This window comes from Pseudophryne corroboree, chromosome 5 (assembly GCF_028390025.1).
Source record: "Pseudophryne corroboree isolate aPseCor3 chromosome 5, aPseCor3.hap2, whole genome shotgun sequence".
Taxonomy (NCBI): domain Eukaryota; kingdom Metazoa; phylum Chordata; class Amphibia; order Anura; family Myobatrachidae; genus Pseudophryne; species Pseudophryne corroboree.
This window is the reverse complement of record NC_086448.1, coordinates 567,942,407-567,961,289: the sequence shown is the minus strand read 5'-3', so window position 1 is coordinate 567,961,289 and position 18,883 is coordinate 567,942,407. Positions and strand designations below refer to the sequence as shown.

Below are 18,883 nucleotides of genomic sequence, written 5' to 3'. Positions count from 1 at the left end.
AAGGACCTGCTCCAGCAGGGACCTTGTCTGTTCCAAGACTTACCGCGACTGCGTTTGACGGCATGGCGGTTTGAACGCCGGATCCTAAGGGAAAAGGCATTCCGGAAGAGGTCATACCTACCCTGGTCAAAGCCAGGAAGGAGGTGACAGCACAACGTTATCACCACATGTGGTGAAAATATGTTGCGTGGGTGAGGCCAGGAAGGCCCCACGAAAAAATTTCAACTAGGTCGTTTTCTGCACTTCCTGCAAACAGGAGTGTCTATGAGCCTCAAATTGGGGTCCATTAAGGTTCAAGTTTCGGCCCTATAGATTTTCTTCCAAAAAGAATTGGCTTCAGTTCCTGAAGTCCAGACGTTTGTCAAGGGAGTATTGCATATACAGCCCTTGTGTGCCTCCAGTGGCACCGTGGGATCTCAACGTAGTGTTGGGATTCCTCAAATCATATTGGTTTGAACCATTCAAATCTGTGGATTTGAAATATCTCACATGGAAAGTGACCATGCTGATGGCCCTGGCCTGGGCCAGGCGATTGTTAAAATTGGCGGCTTTGTCTTACAAAAGCCCATATTTGATTTTCCATTCGGACAGGGCAGAACTGCGGACTCGTCCCCAGTTTCTTCCTAAGGTGGTGTCAGCGTTTCACCTGAAACAACCTATTGTGGTGCCTGCGGCTACTAGGGACTTGGAGGACTCCAAGTTGCTAGACGTTGTCAGGGCCCTGAAAATATATATATATATAATTCCAGGACGGCTGGAGTCAGAAAGTCTGACTTGCTGTTTATATTGTAGGCACCCAAAAAGCTGGGTGCTCCTGCTTCTAAGCAGACTATTGCTCGTTGGATTTGTAGTACAATCCAGCTTGCACATTCTGTGGCAGGCCTGCCACAGCCAAAATCTGTAAATGCCCATTCCACAAGGAAGGTGGGCTCATCTTGGGCGGCTGCCCGAGGGGTCTCGGCTTTACAACTTTGCCGAGCAGCTACTTGGTCAGGGGCAAACACGTTTGCTAAATTCTACAAATTTGATACCCTGGCTGAGGAGGACCTGGAGTTCTCTCATTCGGTGCTGCAGAGTCATCCGCACTCTCCCGCCCGTTTGGGAGCTTTGGTATAATCCCCATGGTCCTGACGGAGTCCCCAGCATCCACTAGGACGTTAGAGAAAATAAGATTTTACTTACCGATAAATCTATTTCTCATAGTCCGTAGTGGATGCTGGGCGCCCATCCCAAGTGCGGATTGTCTGCATTACTTGTACATAGTTATTGTTACAAAAAATCGGGTTATTATTGTTGTGAGCCATCTTTTTTAGAGGCTACTTCATTGTTATCATACTGTTAACTGGGTTCAAATCACAAGTTGTACGGTGTGATTGGTGTGGCTGGTATGAGTCTTACCCGGGATTCAAGATCCTTCCTTATTGTGTACGCTCGTCCGGGCACAGTACCTAACTGAGGCTTGGAGGAGGGTCATAGGGGGAGGAGCCAGTACACACCATGTGATCCTAAAAGCTTGCTTTTGTGCCCTGTCTCCTGCGCTACCCCCCCATGGTCCTGACGGAGTCCCCAGCATCCACTACGGACTATGAGAAATAGATTTATCGGTAAGTAAAATCTTATTTTAATATCAATGCAGACTACACGTGCTCATGAAAATTAAAATTCTTCATCTTCTAGTGTGATACAGGACTCTGGACCCGATTCAGTAAGGATTGCAAATTCTGCTAAAAAGCAGAATTTGCAATCCTTTTGTTCACATGCTGTGGGCCACCCATCGCAGGCCAAGGCCGCCCAGCATGCTGACCACAACCTCCCCTCTGAGACCACTCTGAAATTACGGTCGCACCACAATTTCAGCATGATCGCAGAAAGTGGGGAAGCCTCCTGCCGGCGCAACCTGGCTGCTAGGACAGGAGGCCCGCCACCATCTTTTTGATTGCAGCAGATGCGTGTGATGTCACGCAGCTGCTCTGGTGACGCCCATGCCAAGTCCCCCGTTCATCTGCCACCGCCTCCGTTTACCTGACGCCACCCCTGCAACACTCCGTCTCCGCCAAGGAAATGGAGCGTTGCCGCCCCCATCCCATGTTAATTCAGGCGCATGCGCAGGATGGGCCCTGCGCATGCGCCCACATCATCTTAGTAATTTTTGCAGTTGTATCGCTAGTTGCGATCCAAACTGAATGAGGTCCTCTGAAAATTACTGCAGGCACCTGAATCCTTAAGCTAAATTCTGCAAGTCAGTTGCATGTATTGGGTCCAGGGAATATATACATTGTATTTGCTCATAAATTTAGTTTTCAGATGTATTACAATACCTAAAAATGTTTTGCATAAAAGATGGTTTTTAACATGATTTTCCACTTTAGGGACAACTGCCCCCATTTAATATAACCTGCCTCGCAATGTAGTAAACATGAAACTACAGACAACATTGTACTTAAACATATTTATGACAAAATGTAACCGTTTCAGTGGATACATGGCAAAAGTTTATCCATATATTAAATGGATCAAGACAGATTACTTTTGACGATGCCCCCATGTAGTAGACTCCCGCTATTTGAGATCATACCGCTATTTGTCAATATCTTATTTAATCACAACAAAAGATACCTGTTCATCTGCACATCCTCACATGGGTGGAAAACGCCCTGCTATGGTAGAAAGGATTTTCCTTCAGGGAGACACAAATTAATCTCTTAGGAGAGCAAAACGACATCCTTTGCTGATATTGCAGTTGAGCCTTCAAATCCGCCCTGTTGTTGTCCCATTTTCCATAAGTGTCTGGGGAAAAAAATAATACTATGCTGGAGACCACAATTGATTTATTTTTATTTTTATGAACAATAGTGTATATTTTAAGGAACTCCAGATAAATGAGCTTGTGACACAAATGGCAAACATATTAATGTGCACCATATATTTTCTGTGATTATTGCAGACTTCTTTTTCTATTGCATATTAACATATAATTTTACAAACGTAAAACAGTCCAATAATAACATTGATTATTATGGCTTTTTGTTTTTCCCCCTCATTGTCTGAACTATGTAACCATGTATTTTGTTCCTGTAGATAGTTCCTCTTATTTAGTTTCATTTGTTTATTTTAAGTGTTACGTTTAATTGTTTTTGGATTTTTAAATATACTGGGTAACGTGTAGGAATTGTACATTAAAAGCCTAGATCAGGTATTCCTAACCTCGTTCCTCAAGGCACACTAACAGTGCAGGTTTTAGTGATATCCATGGCTCAGCACAGATGGTTAAATAAAAATAACTGAGGAACTAATTAAGTCAATTGTGCTCAAGCATGGATACCACTAAAACCTGGACTGTTAGTGTGTCTTGAGGACCAGAGTTGGGAATGCCTAGCCTAGATGATTGACATGTGCAGTTAGGGTCTCCATAAATCCGAACCCACAAACTTTGTGGATCCGAACTGAACCAAAACCTGTTCCGGATCTCCCAAAAAGATGTAAACGAGTCCTGGTTCGGAATTTGGATTTTAATTTGCAAAAATTACATGATTTTAGCTGTTTTATTGATTTTTTTTCTCTTTTTTTATTTTTTTATTAATGATTATCGATTTTTAACTGAACCAAAAGCCGAATCTGAACCAAAACACTTAAGGTTGGTTTTGCTAAAACCAAAACATGATTGTGAATTAGAACTAAAGCCAAAAACATGGCGGTGCTCGCAGGTCTCTACTAGATGGTAGGTGGAACCATTATGTTAAGTGCCTAGATAGAGCCAAGGTCAAACAAATAGTAAAGTAATGGGTAACTTTACCAATTGTAGCTCATGTAAAGTTTATGCAGTGCCCATGTTTGTGAGGGTTACTGACAGGCAAGGTTAGACTGGCCCATAGGGGTACATTGGAAACCCACAGTGGGCCCCATTGCCGGAGTGCCCACCCCCTTCTCTAGGCATCAGGTTCGAAGCTGTATACTTTAATTATACATTATACATACTGTATTTTCATTATACAGTGAATTGCTGTTATTAATCTGGTACAGGAGGCTATCCACAACCCTAAGCATGGGCCCCTACCACAGCATTCCCCTGGTAGGTCCTTTATGCCCCTGTCCAACATGGCCGACAGGTGTTCTGCTTTCCTCCCAAAGTCCAAAACAGAATGTTAGTGTATGTTTAGTAAGTATTTAGACTATAACCTCCTCTGGGACTAGAACTAATGTGAATTATTTTATTTTATTTTTATTCTCTGTAAAGTGCTGCATACTACAATGGCAAAATAATTTTGAAAGCATTTCTGTCATTGCATAATTCCAGATATCTCTCTATCCATAATGAACACCTTAATATACCTATTAAAAACAGCCCTTAATATTGAGCAAAACTGTAGTAGAATGTTTTATGTACATTCTTTTAGTATTATTATTATAATTATTGTGTTTATATGGCGCCACAAGGGTTCCGCTGCGCCTAACAAATTACATACACAAATGAACAAAACAAGAAACCAGAGGGTTAGTATGAGAGATGGCTGAGTTTGATAGAGAAGTGGGTCTTGAGAGCCTGTTTGAAGTTTTGTAGAGAGGTGGAGAGCTGATAGGGAGAGGTAGGGAATTCAAGAGCAGCAAGGCCAACATCTCGGAAGCAGGAATGGGAGGAATTAATCAGTTGGCAGATAAATCGGCATGCATTTGTGGAGTGAAGAGGATAGGTGGGAGTGTAATGGGAGATAAGGTCAGGTCTTTACTACAAGTAGATGCAAGAACTACACTCACTCACATAACTGGCATCTACAGGAAGGATTGTAGTAGGTTTATGGTCATACATTCCCTGCAACCCAACAGCTGTGTCCTCCTGCAGGGACATTAGTTATAGCCACCAAATTGTGGGTAAAATTAGTTGCAATCCAAGACTGATTACATAACCCATCCTATATAATAAAACGCTAATTCTGCTCCTCACCTCTATGGGGGGATTCAAGTGTCTTGCGTGCTAGCGGCCACTACATGGTGCCCAACGGAGCAATTTAAGTGTTGCTCTGTTTGGGCATGCACAGCTAATGGCGATGACATTACTGTTATGCTGTTCCGTCATTTTGATAGGCTGGTAACTACTAGTAGTATAATATGGCTGTGCTGGCAATATGGAAATTTCATTTAGCTAATGTTATTACTGGTGTACATTTCAGTTAGTTTACAGTATTAAGTGAAATGGGAGTTTGGCATTGTCACGTCACATCCTGGCCTCCTGTTTACTCAGTGCCATATTTGAACTAGTAAATGAAATTCACTCTGTCATATTTTGCACATATGGTTAAAAGTTTTAGCTTATGATATTTGACTCTGTTACGTTTTACTTTAGAGGAAAATTCTTAATATCCATATTGAATGTAGCTTTTGAAAAAGTCAGATCTATTTACTCACTGTCTGCTTTCATCACTTGAAATGTGAGCTCCCTCCAAACCTGGAGAGAAGATGACTGTGTGAGACTGTTCTAAGTGTGCACAGCGGTTCATATAAAGATTACTTCTAGCGCCACTGCCTCAGGTCACTGAAATAATGAGATATTTTTCTGACTTACACCTTTTTTATTACACCAATATTTCTGGCCAAAATGATGGTCTAACACTCAGCACCTGTCCTGATTATTCCTTATTTATTTTCATGCCTGAATCTTTTGTTCTTTTGCCAGCTACATGGGTATTTAGAAAGTGAGCCACTCACTATCCAGCTGTTCATTGGCACGGCAGACGATCGCCTGCTGCGACCTCACGCCTTCTATCAAGTACATCGCATCACAGGCAAGACCGTTTCCACCACAAGCCACGAAACCATCATCTCCAACACCAAAGTCTTGGAAATCCCACTGCTGCCTGAGAACAATATGAAAGCCATGTAAGCCTTTAATGCCACCTGCTTGCCAGGCACGTTCTTGTAACTGTGCTTATTTGGGGGGATTCAATATGGTAATACTTTATGTAAATCCCAGAAATTGCCCAGCTTTTCCCAATCAACATTTTCAAAACGTCGTTTGAAGTACCTCACCCCATTTTACCACCTTCATAAACCTTAAAAATACATTTCTGAACACTGATTGCTTTTGCTTATAGTGTTTCAGCCTGTGCGTCTGTTGCTTTTTATAAATCACGTCTCAGTTACATAGCTGTAAATATCCACTTCAGACTCAGTGTTCAGTTTATAGCACAACACTTATTGGATCTTGTATTTTGAAGTGCTGTGCTTTTTCAAGCATGCGATTAAACTACTCTAGGGAGGTAAAACAGAAAGTCTCATTGCTGCAGGTTCTGCAAGTGTTGTGTAAAAAAAAAAAAAAAAAAAAAGGTCTAGAATGAATATGTTGCACGCAGTCGCCAATTAGTCAAATAATTATAGCAGGCAAATTTATAGCAAATGAAGCTCAATGTAAAGTGAATCTGACACCAGAGGATAGATGTTTTTGTATGTACAAAAGGTAATGAACCCACGTCTGTTTTATACCTTCAGATTTTATTTAGAGCACTTTCTCCATATACATACTTAATTACCTTTTTGTACATTATTCATTTGTTATTTGAAAACGTACAATGGCCCTCATTCCGAGTTGTTCGCTCGTTAGTTTTTTTCCGCAACGGAGCGATTAGTCGCAAACTGCGCATGCGCAATGTTCGCAGTGCGCCTGTGCCAAGTAAATTTGCTAAAAAGTTTGGTATTTTACTCATCGCCTAATGAAGAAATTTCATCGTTCTGGTGATCGGAGTGTGATTGACAGGAAGTGGGTGTTTCTGGGCGGAAACTGGCCGTTTTATGGGTGTGTGTGAAAAGACGCTTGCGTTTCTGGGAAAAACGCGGGAGTGTCTGAAGAAACGGGGGAGTGTCTGGGCGAACGCAGGGTGTGTTTGTGACGTCAAACCAGGAACGAAACTGACTGAACTGATCGCAGTGTAGGAGTAAGTCTCGAACTACTCAGAAACTGCTAAGAAATTTCTATTCTCAATTCTGCTAATCTTTCGTTCGCAATTCAGCTATGCTAAGATACACTCCCAGTAGGCGGCGGCTTAGCGTGTGCAATGCTGCTAAAAGCAGCTAGCGAGCGAACAACTCGGAATGAGGGCCCACGTCTCTAACATTTTTTTGTGTTTTTTAAAAAAAAATCTAGATAAGATATAGTAATTCAATTTATTGAAGTGCTTTATTAATGTCATTCCTACTATACTAACAAGTCTCTAATTAATGACATGTTCTAATTTCATGCAATTTGTACTGTCGATCACATTTCAGGTGGGCGATTCACCCTCTGGTATGGTCTAGCTATTTTCAACCATAGTCATTAAATATTGTTTAAGAGCTACCTTTAGAAATGAGTGTAAATCGTCAATGAAGCACAGGGAGGAAAGTGACTGAAGTTCTATGTTCCAAAGACAGTTCTGTATTCTGTAACACTGTGTAAGTGCTTTCAGCGCTACACATTGGGCCTAATTCTGAGCTGATCGCAGCAGCAAATTTGTTAGCAGTTGGGCAAAACCATGTGCACTGCAGGGGGCAGATATAACATGTGCAGAGAGAGTTAGATTTGGGTGGGGTGTATTCAAACTGAAATCTAAATTGCAGTGTAAAAATAAAGCAGCCAGTATTTACCCTGCACAGAAACAGAATAACCCACCCAAATCTAACTCTCTCTGCAAATGTTATATCTGCCCCCCCTGCAGTGCACATGGTTTTGCCTAATTGCTAACAAACTTGCTGCTGCGATCAACTCAGAATTACCCCCATTATGGGCTACACAGAACAACATGGCCAATATTTCTCAGTCCATAGCTGACCACATATTTCAGCGGTAATTCCACAAAAGTTTCCTTTTTCTGTAAATGGAGTATTTGCATATGATATAACAAGGGCATAGTAGGAAATGAGATATACTGTAATGCTTATTGTACTTCCTGATAAAAAAAAATATATATATATATATATATATATACATTATTATAATGCTACCCCCAAACCAGTGGTATCTGGGAATGTGCCTAATTCCCCCATTTGGTAAATAAGATTCACTAACAAGATGTGAACGCACAGTATACCTAATGCCAATGTATGTGCACACAAAAGGAACCTATATGTAAAGGAGGGGTCTTAGGACAGGCCACGGAGGTTGTTTGCCATTGGGATTATATCTCAGAATAAATTAGTATTCCAAGCTCTGACAGTTACCCACGATGCCACCTGGCAGCATAAGAATTGTTTTGGTTTTAGTGGTAGTTTATTTATTATTGTAGGACCAATAGTAACCTGTTATTTGTAATACATCATTTTCCATATTTTAGGTTTGTCCCATCCATAGCTGTTTATTGAGAATCCGTGTCTTTCTATCTAGTTTAAGTGTGGTGGGGAATTGCTTCTTCCCCCGTCATCACCAACTAAGTTAACCCCTTGGGCGTCAATATCGTAGTGTCCTCTGACTAGTCTTAAGCCGGGTACACACTAGCCGATGTTTAAATGCCGGCAGTGAACGACTATATCGTTGAGCGATATAGCGTTCAACGATATAGCGCGTACACACTGAACGTTATCGTTTAACGATAACAATCAGTGATGTCACCGCCGTCATTCCCGGACATGCAGCTCAGCCCTATATTAACAGGTTGAGCTACATGTCAGCTCAATATTGGTGATCGCTGAACGATGTGCGGGAACGCGCATCATTCATCGTTCACCAATAATACACCCATACACTCTGGACTATGTAAGCCTAAAAATAAATGATAACGATATTTATGTCATTATCGGGTTTTTTTAGGCTGAAATTGCCTAGTGTGTATGAGCCTTTAGAGGGAACTACACAGATGAATTCTTGCAAGGTTTGAGCTGTGCTTCAGACTGTTTGAGATTAATGAAATAGAATCCGTATAAATACTCATATTTTGTATTCTTACATACGTGTAAAACAAATGAATGGAAACTTGCTATGTCAGCCTTAATCATTGAGGTGATACATTCTTTGCTTCAGCATGAAATGATGTATACGCCTGTTTCTGAATTCAGTGTTGCAGACAAATGAAAATAAAGTATGCAACCTTGTACTGTTAATAGTAAAGCTAGTAACTGAAAGATTTGTGACAGCCTCTACTCAAAATGATAAAATCATATCTCCCTAATGACTTAAAATACAGCACAATTCCCCCATAGTGAAACTCTACACCAACCTAGAAAATGGGTAATGCTTAAACATACTGTTTTACATATTATATTTTCTGTAGTATAAACTCTGAAACCGAGCTGAGATATTACTGTCAAAATCAGGATTTCACAAGCCTTGCGCCCCCCCCCCCCTCCCCCCCCCTGTTGATATAATACAATCTGAAACATTGCTAGTAAATGTAGTTTCAATACATTAGGATGACACATGATCAATAACATTGCTGTAAATTACAATAAATCCAGTTTTTAGTAATTATAGAACAACATGTGCAGTAAGAATGTATGTGGTAACCAAGGTATTTTGTATTTTCTTTGAACAGTATTGATTGTGCCGGTATACTAAAGCTGCGCAATTCGGACATTGAGTTGCGGAAAGGAGAAACTGACATTGGACGTAAGAACACTAGGGTGCGCCTTGTGTTCCGTGTACACATTCCACAAGCCAATGGGAGGACCCTGACGCTGCAAGTGGCATCCAATCCAATTGAGTGTTGTAAGTTAATTATTTTACTAATATTTGAATCTGTGCTGAATAAATCTGATTGTAGGAGAGAGGGTTTGGGCAGATTAAAGATGTTTCTAGCACTTTATATACACTGGTAAGCTTCGATTTGTGGAGTAAGATTATTGAAATGAGACTATGAAAAATGTGCATTGTTAGGGGCTTTATTTGCTCTGTAAGGGGATGTATGGCCATTTACAGTCTGCAAAAGGAGTTTTGCACTAGCACAAATCTGGCAATCTTCAGGTCTCATACTTTCTCATGGAACCCATCTTTTACCTGCATGTTTCAGTTTAAAGGCAGAACCTCTTTCCATGCACACCCTGAGCATTCTTAGTAAAACAAAATCACACATACAAGCAACACATATACTAAAGTTCCATTGCCCAATCCCTTTCATTGTTAATTTAAGCCACAAATGAAAATTAGCAGCATTATTTATATTGAAAAAGATGGTGGAGGCTTCTTTTATTACTGCCAAGGATAGATGTACAATTTAAAGCCTGTTGGGTTGACATTCCAGGGTTCTTGTGCCAAAGCCAAGCTTCTGACTTGTGGGGCTTGCTTTATGACAAGTAATGTCTTTTCTGTGAACACTTCAAGATTGGGGTACCTAACAGAACATTAGCCTCCAGCATTGAGTCTTAATCCATTTCTAGAACCCAGTCTTTTACAAAGATTGGATTTAGGCATAGTCACCAGCATGTTTAATTACCTGTGAAGAACTGAAGGCCTTTTCAATTAGTGAAAACAGCACATTTCATAATAACAGCCAGTCGGACACAGGTTAACTTTATTCTAATGTGCAATTAGAGTAGTAAACGTAATGTTCTGATTTGTCACAATAGGCAAGCTTGTTCTCCTTGCATTGTATGTGTAAACATGGCTTCTGATACAGTCATTTACAGTCTGAAGACTCTTGGCTATATTAAGTCTACCTCTTCAGTGTCCAGGTCACAAAAGAATAAGCATTGCATATTTTATGTATAGTTAAAGCTAGCAGTTCAGCATAAGATTGTCAGTCTACAAAATCCATCCTTACAGTAACAGGCAATCTGTTAGCATTGTATCACAGTTTGAGCACTTGTGTGTAACCTGTATTAGGGATATTCTCCCATTTACACAAGGCATTTGAAAACCCATTGAGTGATGTCTGTATTATATTTCATTTTCCCTGTAGCCCAGCGATCTGCTCAGGAATTGCCTTTGGTAGAAAAACAAAGTACTGACAGCTTCCCGGTGACTGGTGGGAAGAAAATGGTTGTGACTGGCCACAACTTCCATCAAGATTCCAAAGTCGTATTTGTTGAAAAAGCCCCAGGTTTGTCCGGTTATGAATTGTGGTGACAGAAAAACATGTTCAAGTGTGATTTATTAATTAGCAATATTGTATTGTTTAGAGGCTGATTAAACAGTGTAATTATTTATTTATTTATTTATTTATTTCTGTATCTGTTATGTATCCTATACCCATGATTGCATTAAGGAGCAGAGGAGAACAAGATTCTTTCGATAAGGTCTACCAACATTAGTGGTAGCAATCATAGCCATAGCTGGTGGTGTATGAGTGATGCTGCCGCACAGGGCCATATGGCGGCTTCATCTCTAGCTCATGGCACCTGCCTGCATGTGGCTTGCAGGGTTCCTGCAGAGCCACTTGGAGTGTCCACTCCGGGCAGTGCTCTGCTTCTCAGAGCCGGGGGGGTTGTGTTCTACCACCCTGTTTTGGCGCTCGACGCACCCCTCACTCTATGATTTATAGTCTTCTGTTATGGCATAATTAACAACATCCTATAGCTTTTTGATTCTTTGCTTGGTGCTAATTTACTTCTTTAGAACATTTAGCTCAGTGTGCCTGTGGCATATTCCTTGTTACTCAGTGACCCGTGTTTAATAGAACAGATAATGTGGGCTTATGTATGCAGGGTAAAGGCAAAGGTCTGTTCTGTCATTGAGCAACTTAGATACAGTACTAGTAGATATTTGCATATCGTTGTACAATATTGTGAATATGTAAATATTTCTAACTGGGATATGTCTACATCAGGAACAGGTCCCCTGATATACTTCTGGGGCTGCAAGGGGTGCCCTCTAACTTTATAAAGGCTACACATTACCCTTAAGGTGCATGCACACTTGCCGAGAAAATTAGCGACATTGATAATTTTTTACCCTTCCTGAGCGACGTTGCTCACTTTCTCGGCAAGTGTGTATGCGTCCACCGACCAGCGATGCACAGGCCCGCGGGTTGTTAAGGACCCTCACTGGCGGCCGTGCAGGCAGCTCAGTTTGGACTGTCACTGAGTGATGTCACTGAGCGATATGACCGTCAGTGTATATGCCCGGCCGCCGACCGCCCCGGTCCGGGAGGGGAAACACTGAGCGACATCACTCATAGAGCACGTCACCTAGTGTGGTAAAACAAAATATTTATTCAAAAAAAGAGAGAGGCACCTATTTGTAATAACATGTCAGCATGCATGTCAAACAATTGGCACAAGCTATAGCATGCAAATCCAGCAAAGCAGAAAGAAGCTGGGAACCGCAGATGAAGGCTCGGAGGGCAGGTGCTAGGCCCACATGTTTACCATTAGTGGTCTAAATCTTTAGCACAGTAGTGCACTGGAAGTTATTTCATGGCAAAGTACAAATGTGTTTTAAACTATAGCAACCAATCAGCTATCACCTTTGATGAAGGAACTGAGGGGTTGCTACAAGTAACATTACATTTAGACTGTGAACAAAACAAAAGTAGAAAAAACTTCTGAAAACAATTTGCATTTCCAGACAAAGACGCAAGTAACAAATTCAGTGCCTTAGAGAAGGTTTTCATATGTCTAACTGTGGTATTAACTCCAGATTTTTTCCACATTTTGAAGTAGTTTTCTACATACCACTTTCATAATGGAATGTACATAAGACAACATAACACAGGGACCCGTAATAATATATTGGTCAATGTTTTAGTTAGAATCCCTGCATATTGTTCTGTGAAAATGGTATATATTTTTTGTTCATAGAAAAATTATGGCCAATAATCAACATTGCTGCTTTTTGTTTTCTTAGGTCATAGAACTTATTTTTAAATAGCTGTTTAATAGACGCGCTTTATTGAATCTAAATTACATAAATTTCATCTCAGTCTGAACTTTTCAAATTCTTTTAAACGGTGCACTGCTATTAAGTGGTTTGTGAAAACATATATTGTGAATAATTATATTGTGTTATAATTAAGTAAGCCTTTTCTGGAATAGGCTTCCTTTCAGCCCACTCTACAGGCATTAAAGCCAAGAGAAAGGAGATGGAGAGAGGGCTTCCTTAGTCAAGCTCTAGGTCAGGTCTTTTGAAACAATGCCCTTTTAAATATCCTGGACTTGACTTATAATGCCAATTAATGTTAGACAAAAAAAATGCTTGTGTATCCAATGGTGATGCATCATTCTACAGTAATTCTTTTTTTAATTGTATTTTGTGCACAGCCACTTAAATGCAATTGAAATAAAAAAAATATAATAATAGTAATTTTAGTTAATTAGCCAGCTGCAGTATCTCTGACAGCAGGGTGTTTTCTTGTTACCTTCAAGAGTAAAAACAACAGAAGCAGGTACCTGACACCCTGCATATATCTGCTGGGGGTTCCGCTTTTCATCAGAAGACTAAGGAGATTTGTTCTTTGAAAATTAAAATTAACATAAAAGTTAATAACCTTCCTAGTGGGCTTCAGCTAATAGAATTAGAGGTGGTTAGTCATTATGATAAACACCTTGGTAAAATCAAGCAAAATAATGAATGCCTACTTAGAAAATAAAATAATCATAGTAGGTTTGTCGCTTGCTATTTTACCATTGTATGAAAAAAAAAAATCAACGTTTTAATGGGTAATTATAATCTGTAGTGGCAAACTTTAAAAGCCTAGCAGTGGGGGAGTAATTAACCGAAAAACAGGGAGCAGAGTGAGGGCAGTGAAAGGGGTCACTGACTTCCTGTCTTAACCTGTTCTGTCCCAAAGGATTTACATCTAATGCGTTGGCAAGTTCTCATAGCATCCTGATTTTGTTCAAAGAGCACTGAAATGCACAGAAATAAGTTTGCAGAGTTTGTTTTTGATTTTTTTTTATATCATGTAGTGCTTTACATGAATTGTGAAATGTTATCCTATAGAATATTTCTGTTCATATAGTCCATGGCAAGAACCTCCATATGTGATATATTCATTAATAATGTCAGATGCAATGAATAGCTGTCATTCACATTGGTAGCAGATATTTTAGTTGGTGGATCCAATATATATCAGAGACACAGCCTATACATTTACTAGGGTAGGTGACATCACTTCAGTCTTATGCCTTCAGTAGTTGCCCCATGTAATGACTCTACTATGAAGAGCGGAAATACTAGCTGAAATCTAAATATTGTTATTGGGTATATAGCTATGATTAGTATAACTTTGGAAACCTCCAGTGTTGATAATAATGCATGAAAGTCATGTTTTTTTAGAATACTTTCAACAAATGTCATGTCTTGTCATATTGTACCCTGACTGCTTTAGTTTTTGAGTCACACTTATCACAGCATTGTGTTCCATTATAGTCTCATGATCTATTATAGTCTCATGATTGGTATTCAATGATCACCACTATATACATCTGCAACACACTACATACTGTATAAGGTGAAACCGATCCCAGACACTATTTTTTGTTACCTAATAATTATAATGAATTATATATTATGCTAATATTGCAATTGTTTAAAAAAACAAACCATGAATTAACTGTAAACATTACCTGTTTCTCTCATCACTTTTTGACAATAAACTTTAATATGCCAATAATAAAGAGAAGTGCATATTCATGTACACAAGTACACAGACATACAGTGCATGATCACATTGCTAGTTTGTATTCCCATACAGTAAGGGAAAGGTATTGGAGGTGAATGTGCAGTGTTACGCGTTAGACTGGTTATAGCTGCCTCCTGCAAGACAAACTCTCAGCTGTTGTACCCTCAAGAGGCAAAGCATTATCCCTCTCTTTCAATAGGGAGTCTCTGTTCTAACAATGACTCATTCCAAGGGAATCCCAAATGAACAATCATGTCAGTGCTTGAACTTGAAGGCAAGAGTGCGGCTTTTTCAAATTAACCCTGTGCTTTCTTGTCAGCTGTGTTATGACTGGAAGGAACAAATATGTGTTTCCGGATCAAGTATGATTATTAACCTTTATATAGCGTCAACCTATTCATGGTAATTGAAAGTATTCTACAATACACTGACACACCAGAATTCCATTGATGGTCTGGAACAGAGTATTTGGTGGTGTTAAATTGATGGCAAGTTCTGGATCTCACATTTTGAACATGTGAATTCGCTTTGGTCTCTAAATATTATAAAATATTTTCTATTCTATTTTAGCATGATTTATTCCATTTTAAATCGGGGTTTGAAAGATTTGTGTGTAGTGCATTAAATGACCTAGATCTTTCTCTGTTCCATAGTTTGTAATTTACACTGTTGCTCTTGTCCGTGGGCCACTTGTTCTGCAGAGTAGCTCTTTAATGAAGGCATTTATTAAAGAGCACTTTTTAAGTAAGACAATTTTTCTTTTTTCTGTTTTTTACAATTTTTTTGTGTGGATTTCAGAGTGCTGGAATTACTATAGGAAAAAAAAGACAAAAAAAATGCTGTTTTGCTAAATGTCACATTACAGATGCGTCCTCGTACATCTTGCCTCAATACGCCACGCAGCAGGAGATGCCTGGCGTGAGTGAGCTTACAGGTCTTGTGAAACTCTGTTAGCGTTTGGCGGATTTCTTTGCCAAAAAATGCATATTATTCGCATCGCTATGCAAATAAAATGCACAAACATACTCTGCTGATTAAAATAATATGTGGCATGCCTATATTCTGTGTGCGACCGCGCCTGTATCTGCATGCAAAATGCTGTTACCATGTTTTCTAGGAAAACACTGTAGCGCAGCATTTTATATGCTGATACAGCTGCAGTCACCACATTAGTGTCACAGACTGGATGTCTTCCCTGATGTTATGTATTCTCAGTATACCCTTAAAATTGTTGTTTGTGAAATTCAAAATTTTGCGTTGATTACGGAGATGGAGTGACCCATCTCTCTGGCACCTACAGTACTATCAAGCCTCATTCAAAGTCTCTTAAATTGTGATACACTGCCATCTGCACTGCAAATTATTCAACAACATATTGCTGAGCTATCTGCTTACATATAGTACTTCAGTTGCGGAACATATGATTTAATGCTGGGGGGGTGTACTGGGAATGGAAGCGTTGCTCTCAGTTTACTGGCATATGAGTGTATATTTATTTTCTGAATGGAGACAGCATCAAAAGTGGATCCAAAGAGGGAAGGTGAGTGTGATCATCCCCAAGCAGATGCCCTGAAATCCCCCTACACCAGTGGTTCCCAAACTGTGTGCCGTGGCACCCTGGGGTGCTACAGGACATTTACAGGGGTGCCCTGGGTTGTTGCTCCAGGACCAATTCAAATTATTTATGGGCAATGTAATTAGCAAAACCAGTGTTGGTGACTGCCAATCATAACATATGTGGACAAACAGAAGCAAATCCTGTCCCTCACCACACAACTGAACCTAAGGATGACATATAAACACAATTTACTTAATTTAATATGTCTTTCTAAATTTCTCAATAAGACACTTTTGGCCTAGGGGTGTCGTGAAATAAATTCTGATACTCTAGGGCGCCGTAACTCAAAAAAGATTGGGAACCACTGACCTACACTGTTGTTTCGTTCCAGATAATCCTTGGAAATTTTTACATGCATGATACTAATCTAACTGCAGCACAGTCCGTTGGAGTACTGTCATCAGGCAGATGTGTCCAATTGATAGGAAGCAGAAAGTTGCTTATATTGCTTATAACCATGATACTAAAATCAGAGTAATGTCCAGCGAATTAGCTTCCTAGCACATTAGGCGAAAGTATGCTCAGAGATGAAGTTTGTTCATTTTTGATCACTTCCTTTCTTAGCAGCAAAACATCAGAGCATGCAGTGTGTGTGTGTGTGTGTGTGTGTGTGTGTGTGTGTGTGTGTATATATTTATAATATTACTGTATATAGGAGCTTAGATCATGACAAGCTCAGTTCATGTTCAGATATTTGATGCTACTCTCAGATTATGGAAGATGGAGCACATAGCAGTCACAATCAAAATGAATTTGCATTCCTTTATAGACATAGCATTAAAACATACTTTAATATTTTACACCTGTTTCTTAAAAAATAAAAACCACACAGCAGCTTCGATATATGTTACATTATATTTTAACAATGGAAAGTTGCATATGAATTATACCTGCTTTAACCAATTACGAAGTAATAAGTATAGTAAAGATGAAATACAGATGTACCAAAATTGCATTTTGACCTTGAGATTTGAGATTACTCTGTGATGAACTTGCACATTTGTGTCTACTAATCATTAAACCAATGGAAGTTCAGTACTATCGAGAACAATCAGCAAACGGTGCTAAAAACAATGAGGGCCAAGATATGATCTATGTGGGTTTTTAGAATACAGCATATGGCCAACCTAAGCATGCAGCAGATCTGAAACACATAACGGCATTTGTCACCACTAACATGGTTGGAGCAGGTTTCATGGGGATTATTCTCAGGTTACTTTACATCCCTAACAAAAATGTATTTACATTTCTATGCATTTAGATTTAAAAAAAGAATCTTGCTTTCCCTTATCACTTTAACACACATATCCTATTTATAGTGGATTATTTACAAAGACTTTTTTTTTTACCTATGGCATGGTTACATTCATGGTGTCTGTTTGTAAGAGTAATAATCAGTGTAAAAACAAAAAAGGTTAATTCGTAAATTAAAGTCACCCTCACAGTTTTCTTGTAAAATGAAAGCACTGCTAATAGTGAGTCCTAACCAAGGGCGTAGCTACCATAGGTGCTCGGAGTGCAGCTGCTATGGGGCCCAGAGCTGAGAGGGGCCCAACTTTCCTGTCAAAGATGTATGTGTTATAAAGATTTTTCACCATTGGTAGATACATAGGGGCCCTTACAAACTTTTGCCTTAGGGCCTACAATATATCCAGTTATGCCCCTGGACCTTCTCATTGTATTGTGGTATAAAATTAACTGGAGGGCATTCTAATGTTACATAATATGAACTGGAGCACTGTAATGTGCAAGGTTGGCTGTTTAAACCACCTTGGTTTTTAACCCCATTTTTTGTTTTGCTTTTAGGTTTTGTTTTTTTAAACACTGTTTTGTTTTATTTTGTTTTGTTTTGTTATGGTGTGACTACAGGCCCAGCACTGTGACTTCTTAAAAAAAGCCTATTATAAGGGAATACTCCTGGTATTATTCCACATTCTTGTTGCTTATGGTCTTCATTTGAATGAGCAGAAACCAAATGCAGTAAATTCACACACAAAACAGATATATTGGGAGGGTGCGTTGGCTAAGACTCTGCAAACTCCTCCCCTAACAATCCTATATGACAGGAGAAAACCATAACTAACGTTCTCAATTTTACAGGGCAAATGTCTCCAACACATTTAAGAGGCAATACACATGTTTTAATATGTTTTGTCTATCTACATATATTCAGATGAATTGATAATTCATTCTTAATTGATAATTCAATCAATTAAGAATTGATAATTGAAAGATGTAAAATTAATCATATCATAGTCTAATAATTTTGAATGATTAATGTTAGGTTTTTAATACATAGCAACGTTTCACAGTATTCATATAAGCAGGATGCAATATTTTTTTTTATTCATTAAAGCAAAATAATGCAATTAATGAAAAGGAAAAACTGGTTTAAACAAAAAAAATGGTTTAAACAAATATATATTTTATTTAAATTGTGTTTTTTTTCCACCACTGGTAATGTGGCACAATGTGAAATGGAGGCACTATAGTGTGGTATAATATGAACTTGGGGCACTATACAGATATGCTCTCTTACATTGTTGCCGCCAAGAGTGCGAATCGTGGCACGCACATCACGGCATCGGGAGCACGCTTCTGCATCCCATATGATTAGCATTAAGAACCATTGGTGCAACTGAGTGTAGCAACACTATAAGTAGACACATCTGTATGTCATTGTGAATTGGAGGTACTGTGTTGTATAATGTGTACTGGCAGCACTAGATTGTGACATAACATGAGCTAG

General features: G+C 39.3%; 1 protein-coding gene across 12 annotated transcripts in view; it reads left to right on the top strand.

The window, feature by feature from the left end:
• Positions 1 to 18,883, top strand: part of NFATC1 (nuclear factor of activated T cells 1) — a 272,434-nt gene that overhangs the window by 63,757 nt on the left and 189,794 nt on the right. For all 12 annotated transcript variants that reach the window (XM_063923310.1, XM_063923315.1, XM_063923306.1 and 9 more), the window contains 3 exons: positions 5,669 to 5,871; positions 9,492 to 9,664; positions 10,854 to 10,994. In XM_063923310.1, the coding sequence (XP_063779380.1) occupies positions 5,669 to 5,871; positions 9,492 to 9,664; positions 10,854 to 10,994 (517 nt within the window). The remainder of the gene's footprint in view (positions 1 to 5,668; positions 5,872 to 9,491; positions 9,665 to 10,853; positions 10,995 to 18,883) is intronic.